The following is a 19,624-nucleotide window of genomic DNA, read 5'->3' as shown; positions in this document are numbered from 1 at the left end:
TGGCAGAAGCCATGCTGTGGTAGGCGTCCCACATATAAAGTAGAGGAAGATGGGCATGGATGTTAGCTCAGGGCCAGTCTTCCTCAGAAAAAAGAGGAGGATTGAAAGTAGTTAGCTCAGGGCTAATCTTCCTCAAAAAAAGAAAAGAAAAGAAACTGGCCCAAAGTTGCACAGCTAGAAGAACTGGATTCCCTTTCTAGAACTATACTTGCCTCTAGACTTTTTCTTCTGGACTAGATGAACTGAAATACTTGTACATTTCTACTATAAATGTATCCATTTCCTTCCAAGCTAGACAACATAGACACTCATTCCCATTCTTTCTGTCTCTCTCTCAAACACACACACACACACACAGACACAAATTCACACACACCAGAAGCCTGGGTGCTGAAGCTTTAACCAGCTCAGTTTTGTGCTGAACATTATTGAAAGATGCTACCCTCCATCAAAGGAGCTATAAAATGCATTGGATTTTCTTTTCCTCTATGGATGGTCATATTTTAAAAAGAATTTTAGAAGTATTAGGACTTTTCCTTTCTATTATTATTTTAATTGGCAGCTATACAAAATATAATTTAAATGACCATGCTGGCAGATCTAAAGAGCATACTTGGAGTACTTAAATCTAGTTCCCTGTTTTTCCTTTTTTTTTTAATCAGATCTTATCAAGAGATGCAGACCGTGTGAAAAGAATTACCATGGCAATATGGAATACAATACAGTTCCTTAAAAGCTGCTTCCAGTGGGAATCCACATTGAGAAGTGCAATAGCATTCGTGGTAAGCTTCCTTTTTTATGTTCAAATTATTTGCTTCTGAGTCCCAGATCCAAATGCAGACGGGTTTTATTTTACTGACATAAAGCAGAATGATAACACATCCAACATAGCTGAAGCTTACACCTGTAAGGAAACTTTAAAACGTAAAAGTATGCATTTGTCTTTCTAAAATATATTACACCATAGGTGATTATGTAGGTGATGTCTTTTTAAGACTGTACTTAAGTCGAATTTACCCTTAAATTACCCAAATCTTACTCATGTGCTATCTCTTGGTAAGTTTAAGAGATCTAATGATATATATATATTTCAATGTTTTTGTGGTAGTTACTATAACCATGTTTGTATAGTCCCTACCTTGTCTGTATTTCTCTCCTTCTATACCAGTAAATACCAGTGTTTTTTGAAAAATCACATGACTAAATTGCTCTAATTCATGATTTAAGTAAATCATTCACAGATTTTGATAGAAAAAAATTATTCATATCAAACCAATTGAGACATAACTGATCACTGCACATTCTAAGTCGACTCAGCACCACAAAGGAGAACTGCCAGTGTATGTGAAATGCACTCTTACTTCCCTCTGATGGCACTGGCCATCCTTAGGAGCGTAGTAAAGCCGCAGAATCTCAGAGCTACGAGAGACCTCACAATCACCTAAGCCAGCCACTGACAGTCCAAGAATCTCGTAAGGACATGAAAGTTGGCGCAGTGCCCTCACTTTATGTCTCAGGGCATTCTCCTTCACTGGTGAAGGGGCTCTTCCTGCATCATACCAGTGATGTCCGACATGGGAGGAGAAACCAAGTCTCTCAACTGCTAATCTTGTACATTTTGTTTTATGCCATTAATTTCTGTACCTGAATGGTCTGAGTCGTGATCCTCAGTAAGTCATGATCGTGGTTCTTCTGTCTCCTGTTTTCTGTTGTCAATGCTCTCTTCTACCTCATGTCCTCATTAAAAAAAAAAAAAAAAGCCCAAGATGTCAGTGGGTTCAAGGTGACTCCCACCTTTATTAGGCAAACAGGTATATCAGCTCCGTAAGAGGCCTTTTTCTTTGCCATTGGAGAACATTCTGTTTGGTCTAGTTAATTTTAGTTTTTCATTGCTTCAGGATGTAGAGGACCTGTGAAGGCTGCAGCCTTGACCTGTAATGTACTTTTTCTTTGGTCTGAAGTTGCCAAAACAATTGGCCTTAACAAAAACATGAAGAAGGATTTCATTAATCCGTATTTGTCTTTGTCTTGGCATTCATTCACGCGCTTCCCTTTCTCATGCTCTCCTCAGCTGAGGGCATCATGTCTTGGGTTCCTCTTCAATCTCCCCATCTGAATTCTCTTTAAAAACTTTCCATGGAATGTTCTGTGATTCTGGACAGAAGAAGAAAGTCAACACAACTGGTGGCTTCTTCCAGTCAGCACCCCAGCCAGCCCTTGCGAGGAGGAGAGGATTTCCTCTTCTTGAGCTTAGGTTTCTGGCACTGTGATTTTTAGAAAAACAGAGATCTGTTGCACTGGATTACGTATGGGAATGACAGAAATGATTAATGGGCTGTCGGCTTGATCTGGAGAGAGATTAGAACAAATGAATAGAAATAAGTTGTCTAATAGAGGGGACTTCTGAACGGGAAGGAAGCCTTGGCAGTGGGGCCACATCTGCACTGCCTGTGCCCTGAGTATGTCCTCTCTGTGGATGCCACACGGCAGATCCCTCTGCCAAGCTGGTGGATGCAGACTGCCACATCATCCTTTCAAATCTCTAAGGCCTACAGAATGGAAAATAAATGTGATGCTCTTATTGCTGGCTCGCTAAAGTGTAATTTTGCAAGGATACGTGAGGATATGACACTGTGGGTGGCCCCACTTATGTGTGTATGGGCACCATTTTGTTTTGGACATGATTGAAGGAAGACACAATCAATTAGGAAGGATACATGCATGAACTCTCTCTGAATATTCCTGAAGGTCCTGGAATGAAGAGTGCTCACTTAAACACCTTAAGTTTTCAGTTTTAATTTGAAACTCTCCATGTGAATGTTGTTCTCACATTTACTTTAACCAGCGTGGTGATCTCAGAGCTACAGCAGATATAGAGAGGTGGCTCTCTCTCTCCTCCCTAAGCCAATGAAGTCTAGTTTTACTAGAGAATATTTTTGTTACTAATATCATGACAGTCCTTCCAAAAGTATTTCTGCTTTTAAAGTAAGAACATATAAAGAAAATGCAGTTTTAGGATAAAGTAAAAAATATATTTGTCTCCCTTTTGTAAAAAATAAGATTATAGGTAGCCAAGCCTTCATTGTTTTGGAAAACATTTTGCTTCCATGGATCTTGCTTACAGACTTCTGTTAGCGTCCTGTACTGTACTGATAGGCGATCCACACCTGGAGGCCACCGTTGGCTGTAGGGCTGTGGCCCTGACTTTCGGAGACTCCATTAAGGGCTGTCTTTCTGCAAAATGTTGGATCATCAGGTGCCCTGGGCCAGAGAGCGAGGAAGAGAGACTGTGACTCTGAAGCCTGGCTCCTTCTCTTCCTTGCTGCGCTGTCGAGAGTGCTATCTTTCTCGTTGGTGGCACACGCTGATGTTCTCCTGTGATTTCCTGAAGACAGAATGCCGTTCCTGGTCTTTATTCATCAACGTCATCATTTGTTCATACTTCATCCACTTACCCTGCCATGATAGGAGCAGAACAATTTCGTGGTGGTCTGAAGCAAGGTCTTAAGTCAAGGATTTATTAAATGGGACTACATTTGAAGGCCTTTCTACATTAGAAATTAGGATAAGTGGTATTTGAGAGTTCACTGCGCAGGTGTGAAAAGAACCATTTTGGCTGCACCAGTCCCCAGTGCGGCTTTTCCTTCCGCTAGAGGTACAGTCCGTGACACTCGCACACAGGCTGAGGACAGAAACATAGGAATTTTTTTCTTATGTCTGTTTTGTCAGATAACATAAAATAGCCTATTCACATCATGTTAATATCTCCATTTTCAGATGATACAAAGCATGAATGTTATAGGATTGTGCTTGGTATATTCTGGCTGTTAATTTTAAGACTTTATGAAAGCCAACCGTACATTTTCTGAGGATTCCTATGGATGCGTGTATGAATATATCATGTCTTGTTGAAAGCAGGGGTTAAACAAAAGCAGCCTGTTAAGATCTAGGTCCACCCGCTTTCCAGTCAGAAGTGGATAAGTTTTTTCCTTTTTTCACTCAAAAAGGCATATTCTCAATTTTCCCAAATGACAGACAAATTAATATGAGGTGACGATTTATTGATGGAGGCCAAATGTAACTAAAATATCATGCCTAGAAGAAGCATTATATTATATTTCCTTATGAATGGATTTGTAAATATACGTGCTATTTCACAGACGTGCACATGGTCATTCCAGACAGAGACTTTGAACTCCCGCGATGTTTAACAGCTCATGTCGTACCAGCTCTTACGGTGTCAGGCACCGTCCTAAGCATTTTACGAATGTTAACTCATTTAGTTCTTGCAACGACCTGCTGATTTAGGTGCCAGTTATTACCTTCTTTTTACAGATGAGAAAACTGTGTTCATAGAGGTTAAACAAAGTGTCAGTTCCTATGGTTTTAAGAGGCAGAGCTTGCATTTAAACCCAGACCATGGGGCTGTAGAAGTCCATGTGTTTAACCATGGGACATACCGCCTCTCATTGATGCCCAGGACGCCGTGATTGTGGTCCTTGTATCTAGATAGATGATAGTGACTCTAGGGACAACCATATTGGTCATTGTGGATATATATTTAGATGTTGTGAATGGGACGTAAGCCTGTTCCAAGATGCTTTGTGGGAAAGAAACTCTCATTATATGGGTGGGAATAATTCTCAGTCATGGTTATTATATTCACAAGACATGGAGCCAAAAATAAAGAAGCAAAAGGTAGAAATGTCTGTAATATCTTTGGGGAACAGCCTAGGCTCTGGGAATCACATGCATTTGAAATCCTTGGAATCCAGCTGGATGGTCTGGAAAACCTCAGTGCCTGGCTTCAGGCTGAGCCCCAAATTGGAGTCTGAGTTATGTTTTCCCCACTTTTGGGAAAAGCTCTTAGATGATGCAGAAGAGTTTTCAAGGGGACAGTGAAGGCTGAAAACAACCAAATGGAGGAGCCATGGAAGGAATCTATACTTTTCATATTCTTTTCGAGAATTCCAGGTTGTCCAAAATAAGGGATAAGAGTAGAGAAAAGTAACTATCTACATTAATATATTCCTTCAAAATGTCTTGGAATGGTAACTATCAGAGAGATAGGCCCATATTTCTAATGTGTGTGTGTGTGGGTGCTCTATTGTATATCCCCATGTCACAATGCAAATGCATTATTTCGTGACAGTTAAGATGAATTGAATTTGTTCTCAAAAGATAATATCGCGTTGTGATATTTGTATTGTAGAACCAATCATATTTATGGATTTTTTATTTTGTTTTGTTTTTCTGTTGGGTGCTTATATTTTACAATCCCCAATATTGTCCATTTAAAAATCTACAGTTATATCATGGTATAAATGCATTAATTTTTTCATGTGACAAAACATTTACTTGACAGGGGGCATCATCAGAAGATTATTTTAAATAGCAGAGGTTTGCTATTGCTGTAAAAAAGGATTGCCTTTTTCTAGTTCGTTTTTCCACCAGTCTTCCAGGCACACACCTATTGCATCAAGGGAGACAAGTCTTTGGGGCATTGATGGATTCCTTATGTTATTAAATTTTTACTTGGACGTTTGATGTTAAAAAGTAATCTAAATCTACCATATATCAATGGGTATCTTCATAAAGCTATGATTTTAACATCTGTGACTTTTTTCCTGAATTTTTTGAGTATAGGAAAATGAAGAATTTATTCTTCAGAGTTGACAGGGCCTGCAATATGATACATAATTTAAGGCATCAATCAACCTCCTCCTCGCCAATAAGGTTAAAGATACAATTCTCCACTTTCTTAGTGATACCCCACATTTAACATATACAGAATTCCTAGCTTTTAAAGATCCTAGAATTTTGAGAAATAGGAAATGGTTTGACATTGAACTGAAAAACAACAGCAGCAATAACAGAACTGACCGTTCCAGTACTCATACGTGTGTGTACACACACACACACACACACACACACACACAGAGAAAGAAGTAGAGGGCTTTTGAGAAACAGAAATTTTTTCTGTGGAACATTTTGTGAGAACATTTTAGTAAAAAATTCATATGAGACCTTGAGAATTGCTTCTGTCCATGATCCCTTCTGTGGCCCAAAGAACATTCCGATTGAATTAACTTTGGTACAAATAACAACTACAATGGAAATTCTATTTTCAGATTGGACTATTAACATAGTGCTGGCCCAATGTTTTTTTGATGCTTTAGATATTTGTGTGTGAACTCTGTCTAAAAGATTTACTTTTCCTGTAAGTTCTATCACCAGTTTATTCACAACTAAATGCACCTGCATTTGATTAAACTTTTGGTGGCAGTTTCCACATCCACCGGAAGTCACAACTGGATGTGCTGAGCAGACGTCACTGCCTGTTAAAGTAGGTGTTTTTGCAGTTGGAGCTCAAAGATTAGCAATATTTCCATAAAGCTGAAAAAAAATCCACAGTTAGAATAATATTATGTCTGAAGGAGAAGATTTTTTTAAACATCTTAAATGCATTCATATATACACATATTCAAAATGTGTAAATATATAAAATGCTTAAAATATTTGACAGTTTATTTGTGTTAACATTTGTAAGATGATTTCCCAAATCTTCCTTTTCACAGAGGACTACATAATATACTTTCAAAAATATTTTAAAGTTTTTCTCAGCATTTTTCTCATAAGAACAATCCATCATTGCACATTGTGATTATAATTTTTTACAACATAATTGCACCTTCTATTGACAGCTTCTCAGGCATTAACTAATTATGCCATTTAATAAAATTACAGTAATTGCATTAAAAGATTATCCTGTTGGAAATTTAAAAGGACAATCTTAACTATTTTAGCATATTTTCATGTTTATATTTTCAACCTTATAATTGAGTTACTTTTCCAGACAGACTCATAGCTGCACTGACGGAAATCAGTTGGTATTTTGGAGCATCTCAATTTTGACTAGTAAGCGTTAGATCTTTATTTTTCTCATCCTAGAATAGCAGACATTGCCAGTCTTCGCACAGCCCTGTTAGATAAGTGAACGGTTAACTCCCCCTTCTGTATTATAGGTCCAGCCCCCAGGGAACTCTCTGTCACCACCCACTGCCTCCCTGAGCTTTCTGTTGGGATGCACTTGCAAGCACGCATGTTCTGCCTTCTGTGAGTTTTCTGGTTAGGAGCCGTTGTCCTTTGCAGATTCCAGTGAATTCAGTCTCATTCTCACTAGTCCAAAGATACCCTACTCTTTATTTGAACTTGATAGTGATTTTTAGGATCTTAGAGAAAGAAAAGACTGTAGAGATGTTGTCACTCCTTGACCCAGCCAAAGCTTGAGCACCTTTTTCAAGCTTGTCCCCTACTCTCTCCCTCCCTTTCCACAACTGCTGTTTGTCCTGTGTCTCATGCACTGTTACATATTGAGACACGAAGATGAAATTTTCATATTAATTAGTTATCAGTCCGTCTGTCTCTCTTCCTCATCCATCCCTCCCTCTCTCTTTCCTCCTTATCACCCCGTCTACCCCCTCCTCCCAGCCTCTCCCTGGACCCCTCCTCACCTCCTTTGATGCCCCCCTACTTTCTCTCTCACAACTTCCCTCCACTGTCCTCCTCTTATATGGTGAAACCAAAGCGGTAACGTTTTAGTTATTAAAGCACACCATAAGAAAAATTAAATTTGCCCTTTGGAGATCAAATTAGATAATATTTTTAAAATGTGAGATGAGGGGCTGGCTCCGTGGCCGAGTGGTTAAGTTCGCGCGCTCCGCTGCAGGCGGCTCAGTGTTTCGTTGGTTCGAGTCCTGGGCGCGGACATGGCACTGCTCATCAAACCACGCTGAGGCGGCGTCCCACATGCCACAACTAGAAGAATCCACAACGAAGAATATACAACTATGTACCGGGGGGTGTTGGGGAGAAAAAGGAAATAATAAAATCAAAAAAAAATGTGAGATGAGCTACAAATGTGGGTAGGAATTCTTATCTGATTCAGCTACTGGTAGGTGATGGTGTTGCTCTTCTAACTCAAAGAAAGGGCATGTGTGCACCCTCACACACACAGTTGCTGTTGCATTGCAAAGGATGTGTTATATGAGGACTTGTTGGGGACCTGTTCGATGAGAGGGTAGAAATACAAACCATTGTATTATATGCCATGCAATTGATGTTCAGGGGTCAGCTCTTTCTAGGGCTGATAAATGTGCACGGAACCACCAAATGCCAAGAGGTTCTATCTTTCAGGCTATCCTACTATTCTTCATGTTTGACCTAATAAATTAAGTTCCTCCCCTCAAAAATAGGAGGGGTTTTATTTTGATGACCTAATACTTCAGGTTAAGCTATGCTCTGAAAAATTATTCGGCGTGACATAGCCATTTAATTGAAGGATTGTTTTAGGACGTTGTGAGATGCGGAATGGCGAGAGGCCCAGTCTTTTATCTTTGTGTATATTCTTACTGTTTACAGTAGTGTTGGGTACACAGCAGGCATCTAATCAATGCCTCTTGGAAGAGTGCTGGAACTAGTGCAAACCCTCTGTTACCTGTTAACTGCTTTCCTTTTATTTCAACTCCTCCTCTGACCATAACCCTCACAGAGGGTAATATCCAGAGACTACCTGACAGCTTCATCCTAATCTTGTCTGATGTGCATGTTCCCAGCTTTTTCTTGACCCTCCCCATCCAGGGGAGGTGGCACTCATTTGCAGCCAAATGGCTAAAAGGCAGCCAGCAGTAGATCTGCAGGAGGATGGAGGAGTGGCAAATCTCTAATCCACATCAACGGCCCCTGAATCTGAGGGATTTTATTTTTGATTCTTACGGAGCTGAATGGTTTTTTTCCCCTCTCCATCTGTTTCTATATGTGACACCTGGATGTGCAAACATTTTGTGTGATGCAAAAATGGAAAAGAATATTTAGAAATAAAAGAGAGGGAGGGAGGGAGTGAGGGAGAAATAGTGCGGGTGTGTGTGAAAACAGTTGTAACCGATTCTCTGCTTCCGTTCTGACCTGTTGAAAAATGATGCTGGGCACTTCTATTTCTGGCTAATTTGATATTGCCTTTTTTGTGGGCCGAGTGTTGTCATTTATTTTGAAGCTGTCATTTTTATTAGTCTCTCTGGCTGATCTTTGGGGCTCCCCATCAGGTGGCGTGTGCTCTTGTTGTCTGGCTGGGCTTCGCAAGCCAATGGGACGGCCCTTTTACAGCTGCGTGATGCTGGCGCACTTGCAGGGGTAGCCTGTAATTAGACCCACCACAGGTGACAGTTACAAGAGAGCCTGGTAATCATTCTAGCTGCCTGATCTGATGTTTATGGAGAGAAACCTCCTTTGTGGTCTGGTTAGGGTTCACTGTGCTAGATTGTATTTTGCCATTTGATTTATGGTTGAGGAAAGCGTGTTTTTTGCCTCTTCTCCTATCTTAGGGTTGTGTCATAGGCTTTTTAAATAACAGAGCTGATTTTAGGGGGAAGATTTTCACTGGCCTGATATTCTAGCTCTCACTTGAGTAAAAGAAGATACGGAGTCAATTAAATCAAAGTTCGATTCTATTGAATTGTCATCATCTGAGGCACGTTCCTGCAAGGTGCTTACCGACTGTTTTAATCTCACTGGGATTTTCTTATGGATCAAATCCATATTTTTTTGGCCCTTTAAAATGACTTTTTTATTTCTGCCCAAGCTTTCAAAAGTTTTTGTTTCAACTCATTCCAGGGATCCTTCATTTTTGTCAAGGAAAAAAAAAGAAAGACATGCATGTCTTGCCTCAATTGATGTTAAAATGAGACCCCCAGGGCTACTCTTTCAAGTCTGGAAAAGCATGGAGCCACAGAATGTTAAATCAGAGGGACTTACATGTTCGTCCATAAGGGAAGAAATTGAAGGCTTCAGTAAAGTGATGGTCCCAAGGTCTCACCGTTTGTTAGAATAGAGCATTCGCAGTCCCTGTACCATCTTTACAGTGTGTGACTTTTGTGGTCATGAACTTTGCAATTATGCTCTTAGTTCATGAGTATGAACTGCATGTATGCAGTATCCACGGATTATGTTATTAAAAAATCAAAAAACACTTTTCCCCTCAAGTCTTACACTTGGAAAATATTTTATAAATCTGTAGAGTTGCTACTCATAGGGGTAATATGCCCTGGAGATCCAAAAATCTGTATTGTTACTTCATGTGCATGTGGCTAACCCTTTGCTTACAGCGGGCGAATCTTCCTCATCAAGACTTTATGGTGATAGGGAAGATGATAACATGACAAGGACTATGATAATCTGTGCTTTTGTGTTTTGGAAGTGTTTAAGTTTTGACTTTTGCCCTTAAAACTTGTTCTTACTTTGTTGGGCTACAATAACACTTTTAGTGAAATACTGTCTTACATTTGTCTTCTGTTTAAAGAACAACAGAATCCCAAGTATGAATTTGTTAAGCGCAGCATTTCTTCTGCTCTGGTATAAGCCAGGCACATGCAATTATAAACTTTTTTGTAAACTATTCCATAGCAAAAGCTGCTTTCCTTCAAAACCATGGACATCCTCACATTTTTCGTAAGGAAATTTGTATAGGCTAATTTCCCTTCAGAATTATACTCTGCAAAATAGGAAAATGTGATGTGTGCTTAGCTGTTAAAAAATTAGCTGCCATTAGCATTAATTACACCTTTTTCAGGAAATTTGATTTTGCATTTCATTGGTGCTTAAGTTTTTAGTAGTGTTCCTATTTTCAAAAGAAAAAGAATTGATTTCCTGGAAATTTAGCACGCACACATAAAAGGGGGGATGAAGAGGAGGAAGAAGGGAAGAAAGGAGAAAAGAAGAAAGAGTGGCAAATAGCCTGATCATTGCTCTAGTTTATTTAAAGATAGTCCTGCAGGTGGCGATAGAAACTCATAAATGATAAAAATCCCAAGGTAAATTTCTGTGGACTGCTTCTTGGGGATTTTAATTTCAGCAATTTATTTTTAATTTGATACAATCATCTACAAGCAGAAATCATTACATTAGTAAAAGAAAAAAATCAAATTTTCATGTTCTGTAATCTCCTCTGTTTTTGTAATAATTTTCTCAGATATTCTATGGTTTGTCGTCTTTATGCACAAGAGAAAAGATCCAGATTATTGCTGATTGGTACGGATTTCATATGGCAAATAACACTTTTAAATCTGTGTTTCTTTTCTTTCATTTTACTTTTCTTAACCTACAGCTAAACTTTGATGGCTCTGCCATTGATTAGGTTTATAAAGTTCTTTGCTCTTGAGTATTAACTTGCTTAGTCATAGTGTTCTGTGTGTGTGTGTGTGTGTGTGTATACAGACATGCCTTCAAATCACAGGATCAAATCCAGCTGCTTCTGGAGGGCGATTATTTTCTGAGTTAATTGTTGAAGGTTAGTTTTAATCTGAGCAAGATCACCAATTTCTAGAAAGCTATTTTACCCAGGGATTAAAACACAACATAAACAATTTTTGTGTGTGTGTGGTGAGGAAGATTGGCCCTGAGCTAACATCTATGCCAATCTGCCTCTATTTTATATGTGGAATGCGGCCACAGCATGGCTTGATGAGTGGTGTGTAGGTCCATGCCCAGGATCTGAACCCGCATACCCCAAGCTGCTGAAGTGGAGTGCACTAACTTAATGACTATGCTACTGGGTCAGTCCCAACAATTCTTTTTAAAAACATGAGTAAACGCATACTGGATATGATATTTTTTCAGTTATTTTCCTTATTTCATTTTGCGTATTGGGCTTTGTCGAGCCAAATTTAAAGCATTCAGTAGATCTTTTCTGCTAGTTAAGGTTTGAAAGCTCTTCAGTTGCTTTTTGTGAATATATATATTTTCATTTGTCATTTTTTCTTAAGTTTGCATTTGAAAATGCTAACTATAAGTGATTTGCTTAGACATAAAGCTAATTTCTAGTTCTCCTCTTGTAGTCTCATTTGAAAAACCTTTGCAGTGCACATTTTTAAGAAGAAACTGCTTTGATTCTAAGATGGTGTAATTATTTTAGTTGAAATGCTTTAGGCTTTCGATATTGAGTGTCATCAACAGACAACTGTGATCGTCTTGAGCAAATTATGAGAATTTCAGTCTTTGTCTCTCCTGAACATTTCACTAAGTCTGCTGGTGAAGTTCAAAACCAATAAGGTCTTGCATACCATACCCCTGGATTCAGAATTTCTTATTATAGAAGAGGGGGAAAAAGAAGAAAAGAAACCTTCTAGCCTTCTTATATTCTGTTTCAATTGCTATTCCAATTACTCATGAGGGAGAAGAGTGGAAAGCAAGTCAGACCCTCGGAAAACCTATTTTGCTGCCTTCATATAAAGAATATTCAGTATTCAGTTCTCTGCTCTCTTAGCAGCTGACCAAAATCTAATCCATTAAAAAATATATCGTGGTAAGCAGTTCTTGAAAATGTTTATAATAAATGGTAAAAGCCAAGGTTCCACTGTGAGATTAGCAGTTGGAACAGGATGTGCTCATCAGGAAATAGGTTATTGCCTGACCAGTGTGTCCTGCCGCGTAACCTGCAGAATAGATGAAGTCTTAAAAGCTTGCAGTGCAAGGAGTTTATTTGATTTCCCCCTTTGCTTTCTTTTGCATATTACAGTGTTGTTTATCTCACACGATGTTTTTCTCAATGAATCTATTACGAGGTGCATTTTATAGACAAAAAGCATGGAATGTTTTGGAGATTTTCCCCCACCCTGTGCCCCATGCTCATCAAATGACCTATGCATATTAATGTAACTAATTCACTTTTACAGAATGGACTTTATAGCTTAAAAAATAATAAGAGAATTGTGAAAGACTATGTTCCAGAAGTCTGGACTCACCCCCACCCCCATCTTAAAGATACAGGAAATACTGCTGAGGATTATGGTGATTTTCCTGCTTTTTGCTTGATTGCAGTCCAGTGTCAGAGCTAGTGGAAAGCAGTGCTCATGAATAATGCCTTCTACATGGATGATACCTATAGTAACCCACTAGGAGTGACTAAGAGATCAAGTACACTGGCTAAAAAGCCTTAGGGAAGCATTATGTGTCTGAGGTCTGATCTATTGTCTGGGAGGTCGGAGAGTGTTAATGCACTCTGCAAAGATTACACTCCCTCTCTAATTGCTCCACACTTCCTTAAAGGATTTAAACAGTCAGGAAAGGTGATGCTCCTTGTCAGTTTTTGTCTTCTGCCTGCAGTTGAAGTTTATCTGTCTTTCCACTGAGACCACTAGATCAAGTATCCTAGCCAGTGTCAAAGGCGTAAACTCTGAATTAAGAGTGAAAGCAATGAGGGATGTTATTTACAGCTCCATTATTACTTGCTCTTTAAATGCTTTGCATTCCATTTCTGCTGTTTACATTGTGAAATCGACAGCATCTCTGTGTTCAAGACGGGGAGCTGAAAAGAGTCCCAGGCTTCACTTTGACTTTTGATCAGTTTTGTTTTCATCATCTTTTCTCAATGCCGTAAGGCCCAGTGTGGCATTTTGTGTTTAGGTTATTTCAGTTGAAGATGTGGAGGATAGCGGGAGTTTAGTATTTCCTCTGTGCCACCTCCCCCACCAACACACACACACCCACCCCCACACCCCCTTGTGAAATGTTTATCCTGAAGTAGGAAGATATAAAACTGCCCCACACCTACTACCTGATAACTTCGTTCAGGCTACCATTGTAAATTTCAAACGTCGTGCAAACATATCTTTAAAAAGCTTTCCTTTCTGCATTAGAGAATGCTTACTCAATCCTGTTTCCGGGGGCTGATATTAGTAATTTTACCAGACTCTGTATCTCTTACGTTGCTTTGATTGTAACTCAGTATTTTCTAAATAACACTGAAAAGCTTACCAGTTCTTCCATGATGGTTTGTGTTAGTGCCTTCGAATCGATTCCAATTCCTAGCAACCCTGTATACAACGGAGTGGAACCCTGCCTGGATTTTCTGCGCCATCTTCTCACCTTTTGGTGCTATATCACACTGCCATTCATAGGGTTTTCGTGGCAAATGTTTTTTTTTCTTTTAGAAGTGGGTGGTCAGATCTTTCTTCCTAGTCTGTCTTAGTCTGGAAGCTCCACTGAAACCTATCCACCATGGAATACCAGTGGCATAGCTTTCAGCATCACAGCAACATGCAGCCACCACGGTGTGACAACTGACAGAGGAGTGGTTGTCTCGTGTGGTTTGCTGACCAGGAAACAAACCTGGGCGTTAGAGGTGAGAGCACCGAATCTTAACGACTGGACCGCCAGGGCTGGCTTGCTCTATGGTAGCTGAGGAAATATTGGCGACCTCTGTGTCTGAGATGGCACAGTGAACTCCTCCAATTCATGGTCTGTATTCCTGTAGGAGCTGGGGGAGCAGGCTTGCATTTCTTCTGAGCATTTTCTACCCACTACCCACAGTTGGATCATTGAGAGATAAGAATTCCTCTTAGATCAGTTCAAGTTGCTAATATATGTGGCCTAGAGCCTACAGTACAATATTTATGAGCTTCCAAAAGAGACTTGGGAGGATTTCCTGTAATTCAAGATGGTAGTCTGAATGATGGGTGTAGAGGATTTTTGTTTTTAAGAAAACCTTGTTTGTCCCATGGGATTTTCACACTTTTCGGCTGACGGCACTGTATTTACTCATACTGTATAAAGCTGTCAGCGGATTCCTTACATGCGCCTCCCGAAGACTTGGAGCAGATGACGAGAACAATTGCTGGAGGGGGAATACACGTTCGAATCAACATCTTCAGAAGAGAATTTCTCTAGTGTCTCCTGTTCCTGCGCCTACGTGGACGCTCCCTCGCACTTTTCCTCATCGCATGTTCTCTCACACTGTTGGTAGATTACACTGAATGTTTCATCTGTATATAAAAATTAAAAATTCAAACAAAAATCTGGCCCACATGAAGAACAGGCCCTTTGGGCATATGGTTCATTATGCATATTCGTTTAATTACTAAAACACTTGGGAAGGGTTTCCTGCCCTTGCTTTCAACTTGCAAAGTTGGATCTCTTCTATTGCACAGAAAATGTAGCACAGAATTCTGTTCTGAAGGAGAAAAAAAGGAAAGGAGAAAAAAAGGAGCCTTTGAAGAAATTATTGGAATTCACCAAAAGGAGGTATGATTCTCAGTATGAAGCCGACAGAAGTAGGAATTTCTCTCCTCTTTTCCTCTCCTTTTTCTTCTCTTTCTCTCTCTCGTTTCTACCCCTGGCCCTGAAGGCTGCTTTTACCGGGGTTAGTTTATATGAATGTGAGCTAGGAGGAATGTGAGAGTAAGGATTTGGATTTCAAGAACATTCCCTCTGAGCGACTCAAATCTCACGATGAAGCTGTCTAAGTTTTACTGGTCAGAAGGCAGTGCTATGAAAGTGTGACTTTAATTGATTTTTCAGGGCAAACAGGTGGTGATGGTTTAGACATGGCCCAGCCTCAGTGCCACTCCTAATTTGAGGCCGCACATATAATAGCTTTATTAAAATAAACAATCTCCTGGCTTGGCCATTACCTGAACATCTGCCTCTTGGTTTGGAAAGAGCCTTTTAAAATATTTTCATTCTGTGCTTAAATGGATCAGATCCTAAAAGAAAGCTGAGGAAGACTTTCTTTTCTATTTATGGAATCAAACATATTATTTTTTGTTTGAAATGAAAGACATTAACATTCAAATGGCATCTTTAAATAAGATCATTGTTTTAGGAATTTTTGTTGTTCTTTTAGGCACATTTATTTACATGATGCAACAGATTTTGAACATAACGGGACAAAAATTGAATTTGTATTTGCTGGATTTTGATTTGAACTTTTATTTTGGTGAGCAAAAGATTGTTAGAGTGAGTGTGTGTGTGTGTGTCTGTGTGTGCGCTTGTGCGCATGCTTATACATACTTAAAGACCATATTTTGGATTTCTTCCTGGTTTATAGTGATGTCTCAGCATTGGAGGAAAGCTTCTTGGATTCCTCCTGATCAAAATAAATTCAGGACTCTGAAAAGCATTTTAAGGGAAAGGAAGATCCAAATCTTGGCATCGCTTTTGTTTTTAGCGGCAAGGACGTGTGGCTCTGATACAGGCACAATTTGCTTTTTGATTAAGCAAATAGGTAGTCTATCCGAGTAACGGGAGACCATCCAAGACATTCTTGATACGATTCCTAAAGGAGTTGTACTTTGCTATAAATAGCATCGCTCCCTAATTGCTATGGAGGCTTCCCGAATTAAGGCACCTTCGTCTGTTTTAAGCACACTGGATACGACGTGCAGAGCTCTTGCAGGCTCAGTGTGAACCTATTGCAAGCCTCCTCCTTTTAGTGCCAGAAATAAAGCTGCAAGTGGAGTAAGTTAACACAGTGAACTGTTTCCCTTGATCACTGCACTAATGCTAATTAGATACACTTGCTTTATTACCCAGAGCGTTTTTTCTGTCTCCATTCTGATCTAATCTTTCGATGAACATGAAGGAGTAAGTCGTATGTAAGTTTAAGCTTTTAGTCACAATTGCAGCCTAATGTTCATGTGACCAAAGTCAGAGAACACTTTCAGAGAATGCTTTGTCCACTTAGAGTACAATTAGAACCCCCTTGGACTTCTACTGTGGAGCGTGCCCACGGTGCCCACAATTACGCCTCTTAAGTGAGTGAGACACTTACCGGTACATTTAGTGGAATTTTTTCTTGACCTCTTCAAGATCCCCAGCTTTATGGGGAATAAATAAACGTGTGAGGATTTTCCTCCCTTCTTTTAATCAGAGCAGAGAATTTGCTGATGGCTTTCAAAGATGTATTTACCCAAATCAGACTTTGAACTGCTCAATTGTCAGCTTCTGCAAAAATGCATAATGAGAAATTTATTGTCTAATTCTAGGAATGTAGACCTGAAATTGTGATCTTTCTAGGGGGAAAAAGCCAATAGTCGCAGCACATTAGATGCTTTCTTTCATTTAGTTTAGAGCTTTTCTACTTTTTAAGCTAGTTCTGCCTTTAAGAGTGGTGTGGGGATTTTTAATGGGCGATGGGTAATTGTTTGACTTTTTCCATTTATATGGAATCATCAAGAAATGTAAAGTATAGGATGGCCAATAGTATGATACAGACATTAAAGTGATGGGATTTTAGTAAATGCTTCATATTTAGAAGAGAGAAAAGATTATGTATTTAGTAAGAAATGTACATATAAATACAAGTCAGAAGCAATTTTTTCCCTGTTTTTAAAAAATCACATAATACATTCAAAAGGGGAAAATAAAGTCAACAAAAACTCCATGCCAGAAGAATACCATCTAAAAGTCTCCAATTTATATTTAATATTAGGATTATATGGACTTTTTATGTATAGACTTCCTCTAAAATCAGAATGGAATTAGCTACATTCTTCATAGAAATGTTCAGTCTAGTGTTATTGTGAAATTGACAATTTGAAGATACATACATTGTTTATTCAAACAGTCATAGAGGATAATAAAAGTGAGAAACACATCATCCAAGTGTCTTTCTGCAAAAATATTGGGAATAAATTACCTGTTGGGGTCATTCCTACACAAAACTAGAAGTAGTTGATGGAGTTTTGTCTTTAAGAGACAGGGCAAGACACCCAGGTTGTTTTTCCCCCAGTGAATTGACCAGATCATTCTATGTCATGTAGAAATAGTCAAAGACAATGCCAAAGAAACACCAGAAATGGTATAATTCAATGCTGAGGAAAATAGAGTTCATGAATGTTGATTCGGTAAACTTTCTGTATCTATCATGGCAACCAAAGCATGACTTAGAGGTGCAGGTTAAAATATAAAGGTTTTATTAGAGGACCCAGGAGAAAGGTGAGGGTGGGGGCGGGAAGGGCATTTCAGTTTTGGGCCCCATCAGAGTAGAGATTTGCCAAAGCCCTTCTTCCGTGATTGGTGTCTATGTTCCCCTTACCTCTTTGTAGGTAGAGACTGTACTGGGAAGAACCAATCCCTTCCTGGACCTACTGGTGGCTCTAGGGGACAATCTGTTTCCTTCCCTTTCCCAACTTCTAGAGGCTGCCCACACTCCTTACCTCATGGCCCCTTCCTCCATTACAAATCCAGCAAGGGTACGTTGTTGAGTCCTCACATGGCATCACTCTGACCTTGCTTCTGTCCTCACATCTTTTCCTGACTTTCTTCTTCTGCCTCTGTCTTCCACATTTAAGGACCCTTGTGATTACATTGGACTCAACCAGATGATCTCTCTATGTGAAAGGCAGATGAGTAACAACTTTAACTCCATCTGTAACCTTAATTCCCCTTTGCAATATGTAACATATTCAGAGGTTCTGAGGAATAGGACATGGACATCTTTAGGGTCCATTATTCTGCTTACCACAACTAGGCCCTTCATTACTGTCTTCCGTTCATGTTGCTTTCTGATGGATAAGGATCTTTGAAAGCAAGTGCTTGTCCATTGCACAGGAAGTAATTTAGTGAGAGGCAAAATTTGGAAGGAAAAGGTTATGTACTATGGACATTTTAATGGAAGTGGCTGGGAGGACTACAATTGCAAAAATACGGAAGTCACATCTTATCAGCAACTTGAAAGATTTTTGGTATTTGGTTTGCTCAGTCTGCTTCTGCTATGGCTGCTAGAATATGGCTGGAAGGCAGGAAGCCTAGAAGGAAGCTGTGTGCCTGTCCATACCGCAGATCTTGGGTATGAGAACCCCAATGGGGAGGGGAATGGATGCACTAGTTCCAGAGGACAGCCAAAAGGTAAGGAGGCCAGGAATGATGTGAAAGGTTGTCCAGAACTCTGAAGTAACTCCTGGTGAGTGGGGTGAGTGTAATTGGGCATAAAATCCACAATGTGTCCCCACATGACTCCTCACAGTTAATCAAAATCCAAGCCATGTTTAAAAAGCCAACAAAAGCCTATGTTCACTGTAAATGTCCCTTAACTTCCCAAGCAAACATGACCTTGCCCTTTCTCCTGGGCACTTGTAGTTTCTTCCTGAAATTTTTTTCAGTTTCTCATTTCCTTACCCCATTCCCATAATTAAGGGTACTTTGCTACCAGAATTATCTAGTTAAATATCTGATCCTATCATTTCTCTGTTTAAAAATTCTTGAATAACTTCCCATTTAGTTTATGATCACATCTTCACCTTACTACCATGACATACCAGTCTTTCCATGAACTGGCGCCCACTTAGTTTCCCAACCTCATCTCCAGCCCATCCCTCTAGGATCCAGCCCCATTGGATGTTTTACCATCTCCAAGCATGTGAGGCTTTTAAAAATTTATACCACTGTCACGTCTTTTGCTTGTACGTCCTTTCTGCTGTTAAATTGTTGGTCTAATCCAAGCACTGCCACTGCCTACCATGGACCCTAATACAAAATTTTAACTGAGGGGCAGGCCTTGTGGCGCAGCTGTTAAGTGCGCATGTTCCACTTCTCGGCGGTCTAGGGTTCGCTGGTCCGCATCCCAGGTGCGGACATGGCACCGCTTGGCAAAAGCCATGCTGTGGTAGGCATCCCACGTATAATGTAGAGGAAGATGGGCATGAATGTTAGCTCACGGCCAGTCTTCCTCAGCAAAAAGAGGAGGATTGGCAGTAGTTAGCTCAGGGCTAATCTTCCTCAAAAAAAAAAAGAAAAAAATTAACTGAGTAAATGTCTTCTCATTGAACCAATGAACAGCCTGAGTGTTTTTCTA

General features: G+C 39.7%; 1 protein-coding gene across 4 annotated transcripts in view; it reads left to right on the top strand.

Annotated features, from left to right (window-relative positions):
* MCTP2 (multiple C2 and transmembrane domain containing 2) overlaps positions 1-19,624 on the top strand; it is a 228,022-nt gene that overhangs the window by 144,796 nt on the left and 63,602 nt on the right. For all 4 annotated transcript variants that reach the window (XM_046653662.1, XM_046653663.1, XM_046653664.1 and 1 more), the window contains one exon: positions 663-782. In XM_046653662.1, the coding sequence (XP_046509618.1) occupies positions 663-782 (120 nt within the window). The remainder of the gene's footprint in view (positions 1-662; positions 783-19,624) is intronic.

The sequence above is a fragment of the Equus quagga genome, chromosome 2 (assembly GCF_021613505.1).
Source record: "Equus quagga isolate Etosha38 chromosome 2, UCLA_HA_Equagga_1.0, whole genome shotgun sequence".
In the NCBI taxonomy this organism is placed as follows: Eukaryota; Metazoa; Chordata; class Mammalia; order Perissodactyla; family Equidae; genus Equus; species Equus quagga.
This window is presented reverse-complemented; position numbering and strand designations above follow the sequence as displayed.